Source organism: Sinocyclocheilus anshuiensis, unplaced genomic scaffold, assembly GCF_001515605.1.
Source record: "Sinocyclocheilus anshuiensis isolate Anshui unplaced genomic scaffold, SAMN03320099.WGS_v1.1 scaffold86, whole genome shotgun sequence".
NCBI classification, from domain to species: domain Eukaryota; kingdom Metazoa; phylum Chordata; class Actinopteri; order Cypriniformes; family Cyprinidae; genus Sinocyclocheilus; species Sinocyclocheilus anshuiensis.
In genome coordinates, this window is record NW_015547662.1 from 760754 (window position 1) to 779884 (window position 19131).

At 37.7% G+C, this 19131-nt stretch overlaps 1 protein-coding gene across 2 annotated transcripts in view; it reads left to right on the forward strand.

Moving 5' to 3' along the window:
* The window catches only part of LOC107702324 (protocadherin-7-like), a 31759-nt gene extending 18432 nt beyond the window's left edge, over window positions 1-13327 (forward strand). Inside the window, exons 3-4 of one of the 2 annotated variants that reach the window (XM_016504599.1) lie at window positions 10901-11099; window positions 12279-13327. In XM_016504599.1, the coding sequence (XP_016360085.1) occupies window positions 10901-11099; window positions 12279-12781 (702 nt within the window). In that variant the 3' untranslated portion in view covers window positions 12782-13327. Of the gene's footprint in view, window positions 1-10900; window positions 11100-12062 lie in introns of both variants that reach the window. The other variant, XM_016504600.1, reaches the window with a different exon arrangement.
* Window positions 13328-19131: the final 5804 nt, after the last annotated feature.

Genomic DNA, 19131 nt, shown 5'->3' on the forward strand with positions numbered 1-19131 from the left:
TAAGACCTTCGTTCATCTTCAGAACACAAATTAAGCTATTTTTGATTAAAAAATTTGATTTTGGAGAGTATCACGACGCATGCGTGCGCTTTCCCTGAACGTAAACAGCGCTGCTGATGGAGAACACGCATGCGCTGCGCCTTGTTTACGTTCAGGGAAAGCGCGCGCATGCGTCGTGATACTCTCCAAAATGGCGGAAGACAGCAACTCGGGGGAGAAGAATTGTTGAATAAAGTAATTATTTTTGTTTTCTTTGCGCACAAAAAGTATGCTCGTTGCTTAGTTGAGCCACTGATGTCACATGGACTGTTTTACCGATGTCCTTACTACGTTTCTGGGTCTGGGAACGTTTCAGTTGCGTTGCTGTCTATGCAGGGTCAGAGAGCTCTCGGATTTAATCAAAATATCTTAATTTGTGCTCCGAAGAGGTACGAAGGTCTTGCGGGTTTGGAACGACATGAGGGTGAGTAATTAATAATGACATAATTTTCATTTTGGGGTGAACTATCCCTTTAAGACAGGAAAGACTTATAAGTAAGTCAGAATGTGAATATTATGCTGACATCATGGCAGACGTATAATCTTGAAATTCTTAATAATTAAAAAAAATTTTTTTTTAAGTATAATGTTAATAGCTTTTAGTCAAAAAAATACGGTTATAAAAAGTATAAATCCTACAAAAATCTAAATATATAGCAGACCTAAGGCACAATAACATTACTAAAGAATGTGTAGGAAGGCACTGATGTCATTCCATTCAGAGCATGCTTGAGAAATTGACAGTGCTTGATTTCGGCCACTAAGGGGCACTGATGCCTGTCTTCCTCCGTGACATTGTATTGCAGTCAGTCGATGACCCCACTGCAACAGTTAATGTGCACTTATTCACGCTTGTATATCTGTGTGTGTGTGTGTGTGTGTGTGTGTGTGTGTGTGTGTGTGTGTGTGTGTGTGTGTGTGTGTGTGCATTCAAGCGCAACTACTTCTTACCTCTTGCTCTCCTCACGACACACTCTCCGCCTCTCTCTTTCTCACTCTCCCTCCATGTCTCTCTCTCTCTCTCTCTCTCTCTCTCTGCAGTGCCTCTTTCACTGCATGGTGATTATTATTCCTCACACAGACTCAGTGCTGATACTCAGATACTGCTGAGCAGCCCTGTAAATCACCTAGAGCTGAGAAAGCGGAAGAAAGAGAAAGAGAGAGAGGATGAGAGATACAGTGGGTACGGAAAGTATTCAGACCACCTTCAATTTTTCAGAGAGATGAGACAATTCATGGTGGGCTGAATGAACGAATGAGGTTGAAACAGCAAGGGAATTGAGGGAAGAAAAAGGGCTGAGAGTTACGGATAAAGAGGAGAAACAAGGGGAAAGGAAGAGAGCAGAAAGAAAGAGTGAGAGGAGCGTTAGTGTAAAATGCTGCAGTCAGAGCGAGCTGTGGTGCAGGATGATCATCGGGAGTATCTGTCACGCTATTGCAGAATACATACGCATCTCCGTGACCTTTATCCCAACACAGAAACGCCAGTCCGGTGCACACGTTCACTTATCCTTCTCATGTAATTGAGCTGGAGACGTACAGGAAATTGTAAATGATGTGTGTGTCTGTCCGTCTATCTCTGTCCTACACAAACTTATGCTTGTCAGTTTGCCACCTGCTTGTATTAATAACTGTCAGTGTTTGGTGTGGTTACACACAGGCAAGTGAAATTGTTTTCCACAGGACAGGCATATGAGTGAATGCTAAACTAAAGCAAACAAACAATGACAAATTGTCTCTCAGGATGTGGGCAATTTTGCATCTTCCTTTAATGCCTTTAAGTCCCACATTTGTAAATACTTGTGTGGTGTATTGCTGCCTTTTGGGCAAGCACTGCTATTCCAGAAGAAAACTTTATTGCTTGGAGCTGGTATATATTGCATAGTTCAGGACAAAAGAAAATTCTGTAAAAAAAAAAAAATCATTTTTTGTTTCTTCTTGTTCTGAACCCCTGTGAATTTCTTTCTTCCACTGAACGGAATAGGAGTTGTTAGAAAGAATTTTCAAAGATAGATTCATTCAGATTTTTTTATTGATTTGTTTACCTGTCCTTCCAGCATGATGCATCATTACATACAGTAGGTGAATGCAACAGGTGCAGTACATCAGTAATAGGTGTCATCAAGTGCATGTATTTTTGTGTATAATGAGATGGTCAACTAAAGGCATATTTTGCGCATTTCCTTGAACAATACTATGTTATGTCCTCAGAACACTTTTACCATAGTGTATGGTTTGTAAACTAATTGCATTTCATTTGCAGACTTCAATAAGTAACAGAATAAAATGTTGTCAAATGATGATAAATTTCTGAGTTTGCATTGAAATTGAGACTTTGATCTGGGCAAATCTGAGCACAGTTTGAGATTTAGTTGAGAACTTTTGCTCCCTAGGATTGTAGAGAGATTAAATGTAATTTTTCTATGTAATGAGAACAGAATAGACTAGAGAACAGAAAAATTCTAATTCTGACAAAAATGCAGCGAATCCTTCTGAATAATTTGATGGAATAAGCGGGATACTTAACAGGACAATTTGTGCACACTAATCGTGAATACAACTGATTCTACTGGAATCTTGAGCTTCTCTTCTGTGCTATTTGAGTGATGTCACTAATTGAATAGGGACCATAGGGTGACCATACATCCTCTTTTTCCTCTTTTTACAATGTCCTGGCCGGGATTTCTAAATTGCCTATCTTGTCCAGGTTATAGGTGTGTTCGGCTTGAAGCGGCGCAGCGCAGACCAATCTGTGTTTGACATCAAAGTACTGCAAGAGCTATAGAGAGCAGACGCTCTGCATGCTGTTGAATCGTTCTTGCGGTACTCTGTTGTCCCACACAGATCGATCTGTTCAGCACTGTTTCAAGCCGAACACATCTGGTACACATATGGTCACCTTATAATTGAATGTACTTAGTTGGAACACACTATAGATCCATATCCAAATCAGCTTGCCTGAATTATTCATTGTATGCGGCATGCCCTTTCAATATGCAGAGTCATGGAACACAGAGGAGAGGCTAAGCACTAATTAATCAGGCCTCGTTAATTTCCTTTGAGCCGTCAGGTAAGAGTGTTTCTCACTAATTATGTCGATGACTGCGGAAAGCAGACACATACACACACTCAGGCCTGAAACCTCACATACAAGATTGTTAGATGTGCATGCACACCGCTGTAGATGTGGATACACACACACACACACAGACAGGCAGGCAGGCAGGCAGGCAGGTGTGTGTTTAACAGACACACTGTTTAACAGACAGTCACATCAGTAAACATACACAGACACAGTTGGATGTCATGCTGGAAAGGGAAAGGAAATGGCCTGTGTCAGATTAAAGGGTTGGTTTTTAATGTTTGCCGTCAAAGTCCATTAATATTCTATCAGCTCTGTTTCTGCTGCTGGTGCACTGACTGGACCCCAGCCAAGACCCAAGAACACAGACACTCAAAACATCCAAAAGCCCAACCTTTGTGACTTTAGCTAGAGTCTGCTTTCCACACACATTCACACAGCCAAACCTCGGTGTCTTTAGCCAAACTCTTCTCTCAGAAACACAAACAACCACAAAGCCAAAAGCTTAACCTCTGTGACTGACGTGCTCTTAGTTTCTGTCTCCCACGCAAATATTATGCCCAATCATATTGTGACAATATGGAATAGCATGTGTGCTAAAAATGTAGAAACTCAAGTACGTATACTGTAAAACATATCTTTCATGCATGATATACAGGTGCAGCTTCTAAATATGCATTATATTAAAAAGCCCAGAGGGACATTTCATTACTCAAATGTTTGATTTATGGCTCAGAAGAGAGTGAAGTTTCACGTTCTTCTTCATTTGAGTGTAAGATTTGTTTCAGATGTACACTACCATTCAAAACTTTTGGGTTAAAAAGATTTTATTTTTTTACATATTTTAACATTAATATTATTAATTTAAAATATATATTTTAACATGTAGGCCTAATTACATCCTGTGATGGTAAAGCCTAATTTTCAGCAGCCATTACTTCAGACTTTAGTGTCACATGATCCTTCAGAAATCATTCTAATATGCTGATTTGGTGCTCAAGAAACATTTATAATTATTAATATATTATTGTGTAATATTTTTGTGGAAACTGTGATACTTTTTGTTTTCTGGATTCTTTGTTGAATAGAAATTTCCAAACAACAGCATTTGTGTGAAATAGAAATCTTTAGTAATAGTTTTACTGTCACTTTTGCAATAATGTATTTTTTTGCTATTTATTTCTTAAAAATAAATCTAACAAACCTCAAGCTTTTGAAGAGTAGTGTATTAAAGAGACATACAATTAGACACAATTGTTGACATACAGTAATATAAAATTTATATGTCATACTATTAACACGAATATCACTATTCAGATTGTTTGGCCTTGGAATAATTTGATAAGAAAACCATATAGGAGTTCTTGATGAAATCTATTTAATTTCCTTTTCTAGAACTCTCAAAGAGACACACTTGAGATTATAGTGGCCTTTTTCTCAGAAAAAAGCAAAAGACTCAAGTAACCTCCATTTATTCACCATTTAAACTCACTTAAGAGAAACAAAGATATTAAAGAGATCTCATTTGTGATTTTTCCCCTTCCTATAAGAGACCTTCACCCACAGGTTAGCAAGGCTTTAATTGAAAGTGTTTCTCAACAGATAATACTCAATGACAGTGAGAATCACTCTAAAACTAAGCTTAATGATAACTGCTTAGTACAATGGCTCGCTATTTGTCAAGGAAACTGCGACAAACCTTGAGACAAACCTTTAGCTGCTTTCTCACACTCATAATAGGGCTAATTATACTGTTTCTCAGCCATAGAAGCTGAGAAATATTCAACTAAAATTGATTCTGTGCAGCTTATTTGGAGCAACCTACTGTATAGATACATTACTCATGAAACCTCAAAAATGAGTAGGTGAGATTCAATTCAGTGGGTAATTTGTAGAAACCCTTCAGGCAGCTGTGTGGATAAAATGATGTTCTACGATGATCTGAAACGTTCTTCATGAACTGTGTTCTTTAGCAATTGATTTAAATGCAGATATCATGCTTAAATATGAAGTTAATTACTCTTCATTAAAAAACAAATCAAATGAAGCTTGGGCTTGGGTAATCAGTATACAGTGGCAAACGTAAGCCAGCAGGGCTTGGCAATTCAACATGAAATCCGCTGTAATCTGATTGGTTCCACTGTGCCGATAAGACAATGTAGCAAACAGGCTTATATTCCCACCCATGTTATTGAGCCTCTAGTCCCACCCTCGTACAGTCAAACGAGTCAACCGTGTACAGTTCTCATAGAAAGCAACTGGTTTTGCTGAATTATGATGAATTTGGTTCAAAATAATTTACCAGTAGAGTTTGACTGGAAGTATGGATTTTGAAATGCATTCTGTAGCTCAAACAGCAGATCATGGTGCAAGAAATTCATGGAATCCAGTCAACCAGTGTCCCGGAATTTGGCAAAATTTTCATTTCATAGGTCTCTACCAAGGTCATGGGTTCGATTCCCAGGGAATGCATGAGCTGAAAAAAAGTATACCTTGAATCCAGTATGAGTCGCTTCGGATAACAGCAGCTGCCAAATGCATAAATGTAAATGTTGACGTCACCAAAGTTCATAAGGCTGTTTATTATGCTATACTGACTGAATATGATTAAAAGGTCAGTTGCATTTTATAATTTCCATTCAGCATTGGTTTCCCCTGCTGTTTATAATCAGAACAGACCTGCAACTCTTTTCTGTGTTGCTACGCATCAGTTGAGAAAGCACTTATATAATGCATCTCTGAAACTGCACAGTGTTTCGCTCGATGTATCAGTTAGACCCGAGGATATCCCCAGTCTTAATTGAAAGGCAGAAATTCTGAGAAAAGTGAGGAGTGGAGTTAGTAAACAATGGTGGGAAATCATGGGTCAATAAAACAGCGTTCCACTGAGACTTCCAGCAAGGGTCAAGGGCACTGCATTGATTGGCTCAACATAAAGCTGAGTAGTGTGTTTGTGTGTGTGTGTGTGTCTTTATGTGCCTCCAGAGATGCACACGGAGAAAAGTGCACAATGCAGGAAGGTACAAAGACAATATTAAAGATTCGAGGATCTTCTAGAAATGACTGTAAGCATTAGCAGCAAATTATCACGCATTATGCTCCAGATCCAACATAGAATCATTTGAAAATGATACTATATACAGAATATAAGGAATAAAAAGCTCTTTTTTTAAAGGGGTCATGAGATGCAGTTTCAGATTTTTATATTGTGTTCCTTGAGGTTAATTTATGAAGTTTGCAAATTTTGCAAATATTTGTTAAAATTATAATTTTCCATCCTCATTTTCACTCTCTGTAAAACACACACAATTTCAAGGGCCATTATCTTTGATCGCTGTGATTGACTTTATCGTGCTGTAGCCATGTCCTCCTATACAGCATGTTGTGTGTTTTGATATTCGAGATGGTGCATGCTGTGATAGAGCCGTATGTTTGAGCCCGAGGCAGAAGAAATTTGAACAATACAACCATTTGCAACACAATGCAACATAAACATATCCAAATACCTATATGGGTTACTTTTAGAAAATGTCTTAAAAGAAGACAACAGTAAAACACTAGTTACACGTTGTGTGAAGGGTTAATAAAGGAATGGTAAAATAAACTAATACAAATATTCAACTCAAGCAAATGTTTCTGGTCCAGGTACCTACTGATATAATTAGCAACACTCAAACAATGAAACACTTGGTGTCTTAGTAGCATTAAAGGGTCATGAAACCCCAGACTACTTTTTCTGAGATTTTAGCAGAGGTGTTTGTGTTGCACATCATAGAAGACAATGTTAGCATCCGATAACTTTAACTGTTGGAGAAAACTGGTTAATTTTAAGCTTTTTTGCACTATTTTCATCTTCCGGGTTTAAAATCTACATCGTGTTGACGTCACAATTTGTGACGTGGCAATGGACTATAGTACATCGATGACGCGTCGGTGTCTATTAAATTATTAATGAGACTGCGTGTTCTTATCCTATGAGAAGACGCTTAACTTAATTATTCACAACAGCATGTGTTGATTTGCTATGCCAGACATTTCAGACTGTGAGATGACATCGCGACCATTAACTGAGAGAAACGTTCATGGATCGAAGAAGAGTGTTTGTTTTATTTGTGTTTTTAACTCGATGGGAGCGAAATGAAACTGTCAGAACTAGGGATCGGTGTATCGATCCAAAGTATCGATATATCGATACTGACGCGAGTATTGAAAGTATTGATACTCAAACAAAAAATATCGATATTAAGATGTGTTTTATTTACCAGTGATTTTGTTTATTTAACACAAAAAAAAAATGCGTACAATATGTATTGAATTGGACGAATAACCTATGTTAGCGAATAATTGTGTAGGATAGAACTATTTTCCTGCTCATCTGAACACACGCAAATGTTGCAAGACAGGACTAATAAAACATATTTGAACCATGTGTAAACAAAAATATAACCTAATAAGTTACAATTAAGGCAATATTGAATGTTAAAATGTGTTTTAAACAAAGTTAAGTGGTTATCATTACCCATTTTACTCTCAGTAATTTAATAATTTAATCATTTAATAAACTTCATAATTTAAAAGTTTAGTTCAGAAGTATCGTATCGGTATCGACGATACTGGCCTTTAAAAGAATCAGCATCGTATCGAAAACAAAATAAGTGGTATTGCCCATCCCTAGTCAGAACGCTAAGCTGTGTGTGTGTTGTCTGTCTCCCCTCTTCCCCCTCCTCCGCTCCGCTGCGCACCACGCCCACTTTTCTAGCATTTTTTAAAACTGTGGTGAGAACAAACCAGTGCTGAAATGGGGTGGGGGGTGGGGGTTCATGACCCTTTAAACACTGATGTTTATTACAAACACTGTAAGATTAAAAATAAATGTACCTTACCTGGACAGAATGCTTGGAACCGCCATATCTTTCAATAAAAGATATTGTGAAAAACTGGCAACATGTTTAGAATAATTCACAAAACAGTCCGTTGTGAAACATGAAGAACAAACAAAAATCTTTCAGTTGCTCAGGCACATCATTAAAAATACATTACATTTCTAAATGCCATGAATTTCTAATGCTCAGATCTTTAGGAAGGCTATGCAGAGTTTTTGGAGGTCTATTTTCTTTACGTCCACTGACAGAACAACGTCTGCGTTTAACGGTCTTACTCGACCCGAATCTGTATCCAACTGCAGTATTGCTCTTGTGATTGATGAAAGAACAGACATGTTCAGAACACACCTCCTTGATTACATATGACGATGACACGTTTATCGAGGTTAATCGCAATGTGATGATTCTCCTTATTTTTAAATCCAGGCGTTTGATGAGGGTATATAGAATAATTCATAGTATATAGTATATAGGGTATAAAGAATAATTCATATTTTTAAATGGGGAGTTAGTTTCGAGTTGTAAACCTTTTAGTATTTTTATTGTGGAGTAACCTACTGTATTGTATATGTCAAGAACATTTGTTCTCCATTTCATGACCCCTTTAAAAAAACTGCTTCCCGGTTGCTGTCCCGCAGAACCATGTCAGACACCGGCTCACAGACAAAACAGATGATTTGTTCTATTAATGTTCATTTGTCGCTTGCTACATTTGACACCTGACACCCATAAAGTCTGATGCATCACTCTCTCTCCTCTCTGTTACGATTTCACTTCCCCCCAGTGAAAAATGAAACCATCAGTTAATTACTGTGTTCTTTTAACAGGCTCTCTCATTCCCCTTCTCTCTCTGTTCACATTGTGAAAGTGAAAAAAAGAAAGTGACGTGACATGTGGCGACCCATACTTGGAATTAGTGCTCTGCATTTAACCCATCCTAAGTGCACACACACAGCAGTGAACACACACACACCGTGAACACACACCCGAAGCAGTGGGCAGCCATTTTTGCTGCGGCGCCCGGGGAGCAGTTGGGGGTTCGGTGCCTTGCTCAAGGGCACCTCAGTCGTGGTATTGAAGGTGGGAGAGAGCGCTGTACATTCACTCCCCCCACCTACATTTGTTCTATTAATGTTCATTTGTCGTTTGCTACATTTGACACCTGACACCCATAAAGTCTGATGCATCACTCTCTCTCCTCTCTGTTACGATTTCACTTCCCCCCAGTGAAAAATGAAACCATCAGTTAATTACTCTGTTCTTTTAACAGGCTCTCTCACTCCCCTTCTCTCTCTGTTCACATTGTGAAAGTGAAAAAAAGAAAGTGACGTGACATGTGGCGACCCATACTTGGAATTAGTGCTCTGCATTTAACCCATCCTAAGTGCACACACACAGCAGTGAACACACACACACCGTGAACACACACCCGAAGCAGTGGGCAGCCATTTTTGCTGCGGCGCCCGGGGAGCAGTTGGGGGTTCGGTGCCTTGCTCAAGGGCACCTCAGTCGTGGTATTGAAGGTGGGAGAGAGCGCTGTACATTCACTCCCCCCACCTACAATCCCTGCCGGTACGAGACTCAAACCCGCAACCTTTGGGTTACGAGTCCGAGTCTCTAACCATTAGGCCAAGACTTCCCCTTGTCTTGATTAAGGCAGACCGGAGCATATAAATGTACTTCTCATAAGGCAGTTCTCCTAACAGCTGTCAGTCATCGCTCCAGTAGACACTGAAGGGACAATGTGGGACTCGTTTGGATGGCTATAGACTTTCCGTTCATTTCTCCTTTTGGTTTCAGGCAGCCTCAACGAGACTTTATGATTTTGTTGGAGACTTTGAATGTGCTGATTTTCTAGTGTGAGATTAGGTTGGTGAGATGGAGTCACACCCATAGATGAAGCCATAAAACACATGCCATGAAGTATTCCGCAAGGTGTAATAAAAGGTTTTGTTTCTAATTATATTTATAACTATATTTTTACATTTTCTGAAGAAAATGTGACTGGTGCTTTTCAATGCAAAACATGATCCTATGGTTTACAGGATTAATTAAAGCTAAAACTAATATAATTAAACTATTATTACTATTAAAATCATTTTTATTAAGTTAATTAAAGCTGAAAAATAAAATATAAATATAAATATTAGATGAAAATTTCTAACTGTAAAAATTAGAGATAAAGGCCCCGATTTACTTATTTTTGTTCTTCTGATGTGAACTATAACAAACTTCATTTTGGCCTTTTGTTCAAAACTATGTCACAGTTTTTATTATTTATTTTTTTTTTCTAGTTTTTGTTGTAGCTATTTTAGTAGACCAAGTTAAAATAAATTAAAATGAGAACATAAAATTAAACATTTTAATTAACTTTTTAATGGTTTTAATTTCAGTTTCAGTTTTAGTTTTATTTAACTGTAATAACCCTACTACCTGGAAATTAATCAAAACTAAAACTAAGTTAAACATAAATAGTAGCAATTAAAACAAGGACAAAAGCACATAACAGAATATATTAAGATAAAATGAATATGAAAAAAAAAAGAAAATTCAATATATTAAAAACTATAAGAGTACACAAATAATTAAAAAATAACATTGATGGTTATCAGGGTGTTGCTATGGCTGGATGTTGCAGGTGGTTAATTAAGTCAAAAGAGCCCACTTCAAGTCTTTGTGATATTCAGGTGCCATAACATGCTTTTTATTTCTTAGTATAATGCTACTGTATACATGTTTGTTATTTATAGATTTATTTATTTATCCACAGAGTATCAGTGAGAGATCATTGTGAAGTCAGATCAATCAAAGGTCTTATACAGATAATCTTCACTGATGGAATACCTTCTGTCACCTATCATGGTTTAATCCCATGTCTCCCGGTGTCTCTCCGCAGCCCCTCAGAAGAGTGACATTTTCTGTGGTGAGTCAGACACCTGATCAATGCTGCTATGATAGTGGAGTGGTGGACTCTGAGACCCCCAGCAGCAAGAGCTCCTCTGGACCCAGACTGGGATCTTTACCGCTGCCTGAGGACGGATATGAAAGGACGACACCAGAAGGGAGCGTAGGCGAGGAGGAGCATGTGGAAAATGGTAAAAAGCCATCTGTGGGAAAGGTCTGAGACCGCTAGTGAAAAATGACGTGCATATGTTGTTGTTGTTGTTGTTGTTTTTCCTTTTAAAGGGATAGTTCACCCAAAAATAAAAATTCAAAAGAAGGTATTTTGAAGAATATTGGTAACTGAACAGTTTGGCGATCATTAACGTCCACTGTATGGACAAAGCACACTAAGACATTTCTTAAAATAACTTATTTTATGTTCCACAGAAGAAAGACAGTCATCCAGGTTTAGAATTCTATGAGGGTGAGTAATTGATGACAGATTTTTCATTTTTGGGTGAACTGTCCCTTTAATGACAGCAGCGCTAGAGCAGCATGAATCATTTATTATATTATATTATATTATATTATATTATATTATATTATATTATATAAAACACTGGCATTTTTTCACACAGTGCACCCAAATACAAAACTGCAACATTAAAACACTAAAATCATGCAATAAACATGAATCAAACAACATAAGATGGAATATAAAACCCTAATGTACATAATTGCTAACAAAAACTAACAGGAAACATAATTGTTTAAATAAAATACCATTAAATGTAATATCTCAGGGAACTGTGGGAATATCAGTGTACATTTTTGTTCACTGTAAATTAATATAAAATTATAAATTATTAATTATAAAAATGTGTTTATACTTCTAAAATCTGTTTAACAGTATTTACTGTAAAAGTACTTAAAATGTCCCATTAAGTCTATTACATTTTTTCATGGTATATAGTAAGGGAACTTGCAATTAAACATTTTACTGTAGTATTTTACAGTATTTTTACAGTGTGGTTTTATTTAGATTATTTTTCTAATTTTATACCATGTTCTTATCATTATGAATTATATTTCCAGCAATTAAAATGTTAACATTAATTCTTAGAATTTGGCTTGTTCTCATTTTGGTTTGTCCTTCTCCTTTGCATTATTTACAGCAGTATATTACAGCAGTACTCAGACTGACATAAACCTGGTCACAGGCCTTCGGACACCACTGTAGACAGACAGAGTCATTTATTCTCCAGGGACATCATGAGTGTCTAAAACTTGACAGTCTGAAGAAAAAATTTTGACCTATGACCCACGCATATTTCAATAGAGACAGTTCCCTGACAGGACATCCTAAAACTGCGTCTTTCTCTGTTCCTCAGACCCCAGGCAGCTCCCTGACGTGGCTCTGACAGGAAAGTGCACACAAGAGTGTGATGAGTTTGGTCACTCTGACACCTGCTGGATGCCCGTGCAACTATCACCACGGAGACGCATGGAACCACCCCAACTCTCCACCTTCGCCTTGCCCGGCGATAACAACAACAACACGGAAGACGACAGCGACCGAGAGGAAGACGGAGACGGAGGTACGGATAAGAGCAGCGGAGGAAGCGAGGAGGTCCGGGATTCGCTTGCAAACGGAGATCCGCTCGGAACGCTCAGCCGTCGGGACCGGAACAGGAACATGGGCGATCACAACCGTAATCTCCTGAACCGGAAAATGACCTCGGCATCCTACGACACATTCAGCAGCGCCGGCTTTGGCCGCCGTCCGGATGAAGAAGACTCACACCCCCCAGAGGTCATTCCACTTACGAGGACGGGGGGCGACTATAAGACCACCTCGTGCCTCACTCTGTCTCGCAGGGAAGTGTACCTGTGAGCTGCAGCCAGCCCTCAGAGCAACTGCACTGCACCGGAGCAGGAGGATCATTGAGATACTAGCCTATACCTGTTCAAAACAGGCGTCTTCTCCTTGCCAAAAATTCATCATCAGTTCATTACTCTAGATGCAATATATCAAAGTTGAGGAGAAAAAGTGAAGCATCTTTTATTCTTTCATAAACTTGGATAGACTTTGTCAATGGCAAACACTTGCATGTTAGGCCTCCCACAGACAGGGGGCGATGTGGGGACTGATGGACAAAATCCAGTCACGGACCACATAAATGGATGCTCGTTTCATCTGATCGTGGCACATCATGAAAATAGAACCATGTAGCTTCAGGAAAAAGGAATTCCTAACCAATCATAGGGCGACAGCGTCAACTAAATATTTTAATCTAACTAGTTTCCTGTCGCTGAGCCAGTATGGTTATTTAATTACAGTCACATGGTAAACACTAGACATGTAAATGCTTTCATCACAGACTTTTAGAGAGAAAAAAAAAAGAAAAGAAAAAAAAAAATCTGGTCATTCATTTTTATAATTTGTGAAGCTACAGTACCTGTCTTTTGTTGTTGTTGTTGTTGTTTTTTACAAATATGGGAATATACTACAGCTCTCAGTAGTGCTTTGAAATGTTCAAATGGAATTCTTTGCTATTTCATCGCTTCTGTAATGGAGCAATTATCACAATGACTGTTAATTTACCATCCCATCAGATCTCAGAGTTTAAATCAGCCAATTAAATCATACCACACATACAGTACTCGGTACACAGCACAAACATACACACACACACACTGAGATACATGTCTATATCCATTTAGTGCAGATGTGTGTGTGTGTAAAAGTGTGTATGTACTGTATAAACAGACATTTTGGCAAACCTGAGGCTTTTTTAAGAAACGTTTTTTTGAAAGTAGATATAGCATTTTTGCCTGCTTGATCTTCAACTAGTATATAAGACACTGAAGTGTATTTGAATAACTAATCATCTGTGTAAAGTGCATACACAGGGGCATTAAACATTGTTTAGATACATCTATACTATACTATAAACAACAAATATAAATATAAGTAGAGATCATATGTAAACCAAATTTCTTTAAAGGCAACACTGCATGAGGATAAGCTAATGCTTATTTTGTTAAATAAGAATCAGATTTTGTTGTTTTTTCTGAGGATATAACCTCTTTAGGAGGGCCGTGTGTGAATGCAAAGCGAGGTCGGTGTGAAACATTCGATGGAGGAGAGCTAGATCTTTAATTTAGCCAGAAATGACACACACAATGTAGCTAGTTGTTCAAATACCTGTATTACAGTTAAAACCAATCAAGACATTTTAATGAGTCTTTGTTAATCTTACGGCAGCCTCGTCCAGGTCTTCAGCAAGCCTCTGGATTTTTCAAATTGAGTTTAGGAATTACTTTTTTTTTTTTCTTTTTTGTTTTAGCTCTTGTTATGCATTGTAAGTACAATCTGATCGATAAGAACAAACTGACATGTATTTCACCAACTCTCAGGAAACTTGAGATTCAGTATGTGTCCTCAGCCCATTATCAAAGCTGAGCTTTAGTCTGCGCTCCGAATTTGTCCTCACAAGGCGCCCTCTTTCCCTTTTTCAGATAGACTACCTGTCGGCGGTGAGAATCGCAGACTCATCCCTTTCACTTCACGGAACAGCCTTGGGTCTGGAGCGGGACTGGTGCACTCCAGTCCATCTATGCCAAAATCTGTCCAGCTTTTCTGGTTTTACTGGAAGCACTGGTGCACAAACTTAGCTGAAAAAGACTAGCCCAGAACCTGCGGTTCAGCGCCTTGATGAGAGGAGCCTGTTGAACTGGCCTATACAGGGTTTGTGAAACCGGAGGACTTGAGAAGAGGGAAACTGTCTCTAAAAATGGCGTGTTTCCTTTGCCAGGTTTATAGGCGAAATATGCTGTTATACAGCAGTCTGTAAGTAGTGTACATTATGGGGTGCGTAACGGACTATGTATATGAAACCGTGTGTTTTCTTTCTTTCTTTCTTTCTTTTTTCCTGCACGTTTACCTAACAGTTCAACTCACTTACTGCAAAACGGGGAGGGCAAAATAACATTGTGTCTAAACCGTAACATTCACTTTAACTTTTTTATGAGATAAACACTGAACTCATGTACTCGCCCAACATCCACCATTTTACTGCTACCCTGTAGAGAAATGACCCCTGAACTTTAACCTGAAAGGCATGTTGACGGTCTTTAATCCTGCACCTGTGAGGAAAATGTTTTTTATTTCTCTGTTTTTATGCTATGTGAAAGAGGAGTTTTTGAAGCTCTCTCTCATGGAATTAATGCGTTCATTGCATTTGTTATGACAAATAACAAATCAAAAGAGGTTAGAATGGTTTGAAAGTTTGGTATGTGACATGTAAAAGTTTGATTTTGACATTAAAACACCGTTAAACCGTGTTCTGCTTCCTTTATCACGCTTGAACGTACGGTTTGATTCATTTTTGTGCATATATTTGTGCATATTAGTGAATGTAGTGATAAGGATGTTTCTTTTGCAAGCCTGCACCCTGCTGGAAAAAGAGAAAATTACATTCCCTGTACACTTCCCATCAGCTGAGTCTCCTCATAGTAAATTGTGTATTTGAAAAGAAAAAAAGAAAAAGCATTTTGATCTCTATTTTTACACCTTTCGCTTCTCGATTTAACATAATTTTGATTTGTTTTATTCAACTTTTTTTATCACACCAGTTTGTAATTAATCCTGGGTACTCAATTGTGTTTAAACCCTAAGAGTTTAGTAGACTTTTAATGGAATGATTTGCAGACAATGATCATACAAACATGACTGAACTGTCCTCAGATATCAAGGTGTAAAGTAAAAAGGAGTCATTAGTTCAGAATCTTGTTTTGCCAATCAGAAAGCTTTTCTGCCTACCAATCATTTAGCACAGTCACAGACCGTCTAGCAAGCCAGAGGCTACAATCGAGAACTAGTTTTAATTAGTTTGGAAGTTGCGAAATGTTTGCTGTCATCAATGGCTAACACAGCCAAAATGTCCTTAAAGAATTGGAAGATAGTTGAAATAAAGTGACCAAAAAAGAAGCTAAGAGTGAAAGTAGGTAAAACTTTTCATCACTGGAGGGAAGCTGAGAAATGTACTTGAAAACAGATTCAGAGTTTGCTTTGCTTCTGCTCGACAGAGTTTTGGCTTACAAAAATTCTGTCATCCCTGCAGAACTCTATTTCTTAAAGGTATAGTTCACCCAAAAATGAACATTCTGTCATCAATTACTTACCCTAATGCTGTTCCAAACCTTTATGAGTTGCTTTCTTCTACTGAACACAAAATAAGTTATTTTGAAGTCGACAGTTTTGATACAGTTGACGGTGGACATTTACTTCCATAGTATGGAAAAAAAAAATACTATGGAAACCAATGGCTACCGTCCACTGCTAACAACATTCTTGTTCAACAGAAGAACACATACAGGTTTGGTACAAAATGTAAACGATGGTAAAATGTTCATTTTTGGGTGAACTATCCTTTTAAGGTGCAATCACATTAACTATGATTCAGAGAATTTCCACTGGCAAAATCCAGTCCTTTCAATAGGAATCCAGCGATCAGGAATTTCACATGAGGGAAAAAGTTTTGGTCATACGAATATGCCATGTTGACCAACAGAAGCTGCTTAGTTTGAAAGTGACCTCTGTCAGCTGAGCTGTGCTACATACATCACTGCAGTATTGATAATTTACTTTTTTGGCCATGAAATTTCACTAATTTGACTGCACTTTTACAACATTTTAACTTCATTATTTGCATATTTACGAGCTAAATAAATTGAATTGGACAAGGACCACACTCAACTTGTTTTTTTAACAAATGTTTGTCAGTAGTTACTTTGCCAGATAACTACGCTAGTTGCAATTTGTTACATTTTAACTGCATCATCAGATGCTGAAACTAAACACAGCATGTGCACGTTTTGACTGTACAAAGTACATAAATATTTAATGAGCCAACCACTATTTATTTCAGTTTATGATAAGATATTAGATGCCAGACAACTAGCTGTTATGTCCGGTTTCACATTGTATCCTTTGGCATCGCATTTCAGGGTTTGCACTAAAAAAGTTTTTCTCTCAAAACTATATGCAGATTTTTTTTTCTTACTGTTAATATACATTTTGAAGAGTTTTTATTTTAAAATTGCCACAGAATAATGTAATAGAATATCTAACATTTTGAGGAACTTGCCTGAATTAAAATCGAGGAACTTGCCCCTGAAGGCAGTTTCAATGAGCCAGAGTTCTTTGAAAAACAGAGCAGCTCGGGGAGGACGATGTTTTTCAAGGATTCCTTCGTCCCAGTGGAATATAGAAATGCTGCTCTAGTTATGGAAACAGTACACTTGCTTTTGACATTTTTGTACTTCTCCACTATTTTCAGTTTCCCCTTCATTTCCAATAGCTTTAGAACATCAGGAATATCCAAACATTTCTCCAGTCCAGCATGTTAACAATTTGTTCGTGTGACCGGTGTAATCTGCCTCTCCCGGGTCCTCACCGCCACACCTCGTTCTTGTTCCGAGTGGGTCTCGAACCCGGGTCTCCGGCATGGGAGGTGGATGCACTAACAAGGAGGCTAAAGACTGCAGCCTCTAGTGTCAGTCGCTAGTGCGTCTCTTGAGATCAGGGGAGTGAGGTTTACCTGCACAGCACTTACTCGCTGGCCTCCGTTACATTCGCTCTGTGAATAGTCTGAGCAATCTGGAAACATGCCTAAAGTTGAATGAATATCAGACCAATCATGCAAGTTTCCCAGCTTTAAATTAATACATATATTTGGTAATTTTTTTCTTGGCTTATAAATAGTACACTCGTGTACTGCTTGCTAATGCATTGGTAAATTTCCACATAGCCTACTTAGATCCACATTGGGGCCCATCGTGGACTCATGATGTGTTGACACTTTGAAGCATATTAAATCTAGCGCATTCTACAAGACGAATGCTTGTGGCCTTGTACACATTTAAAGACTTTAAGATTTATTTAAAGATAATAATAGGAATACCAGTGTGTGTGTGTGTGTGTGTGTGTGTGTAAGGTCCAAATACATGGCATTACACCATCATATGAAGGCAAGACACTGCAGGCAAAAACACTGAGTAAAACACTTTAGATTAGGGAACACTATTCACTATTTACTAGTTGCTTGCTTGCATATTACAAGCATATTGGCTATTTATTAGCATTTATAAAGCACATATTAATGTCTCATTCTGCATGACCATATTCTAGATCACTTAACCCGACCCCATGCCTAAACATAACTACTTCAACAACTAACTTACTTACTATCAATAAGCAGCAAATTAGGAGTTTATTAATTTTTTTTCGACCTGTTGACAGTATTTTCTGTTTTATGAAGTGATAGAAATATCCATAATCCCTCCTGTAAAAACCTTTAACTCTAATATGTCAACAAAATGAAAGTATTTTTAACTCGGCTTTATTAAATGTTCAGATTTCTGTTCTGGAAATGCATGCAAAGTAGTGCATATTTAATTATTTTTTTTAATTATTTGAATTAGCTTATTTGCATATTTAAAATTATGCTTGCAATTCTTAATGCAGTCAATAAATTGAAGAAGTATGATGATATCTATTACTTACTGTACATTTTTATCACCTGGCCTGCCTTGTCATGTGTTTCCCTGACCCTGTGATGTTCATTACAATTTGACAGTGTTAAAAACTGATGAAGTTGACAAAAACTGACAGAGTTGACAAAGGTCCAACTGAGGTTACAACAACTGATTGACAAGACAACAAATTAAGACAACTAACTAATTTTTAAATTAACATTTAATTTAATACAACAATCATTCCATTGGATGTCTCATTAGGTCTCCAGTAGCTCATGAAATAAAAGAAGCTTATGTTAAGTTCAGTGTAATGGTAGCATTATTATGTGTTGCCTTGTAGCAGCAGCAAAGATTATATATGAATCCAAAGGATCTGTAGCCTGTCTTTAAACTGCATGAATTCCATGAATTTTATTTGTGCCTGACCTGCATGACTTAAGGAGTGGGCAACTGGCAAGTTCGCTCTTTATGAAGCCCATTACATCAGGGTTTGCTATTGTTTGATCTCATGTGAGTAACAGGTTATAAAAAAAAAAAATAATAATAATAAGGCATGTAAATCAGGCCAAATATGTATGTGAATAAAATCATGAAACAACGTTACAATAATTCCCCATATGCAAAAAAAAAAAAAAAAGCATTTGTCATCAGCTTACAAGTCACTCACTCGGATATAAAACCTGAGGGACTTGATAAAATGGA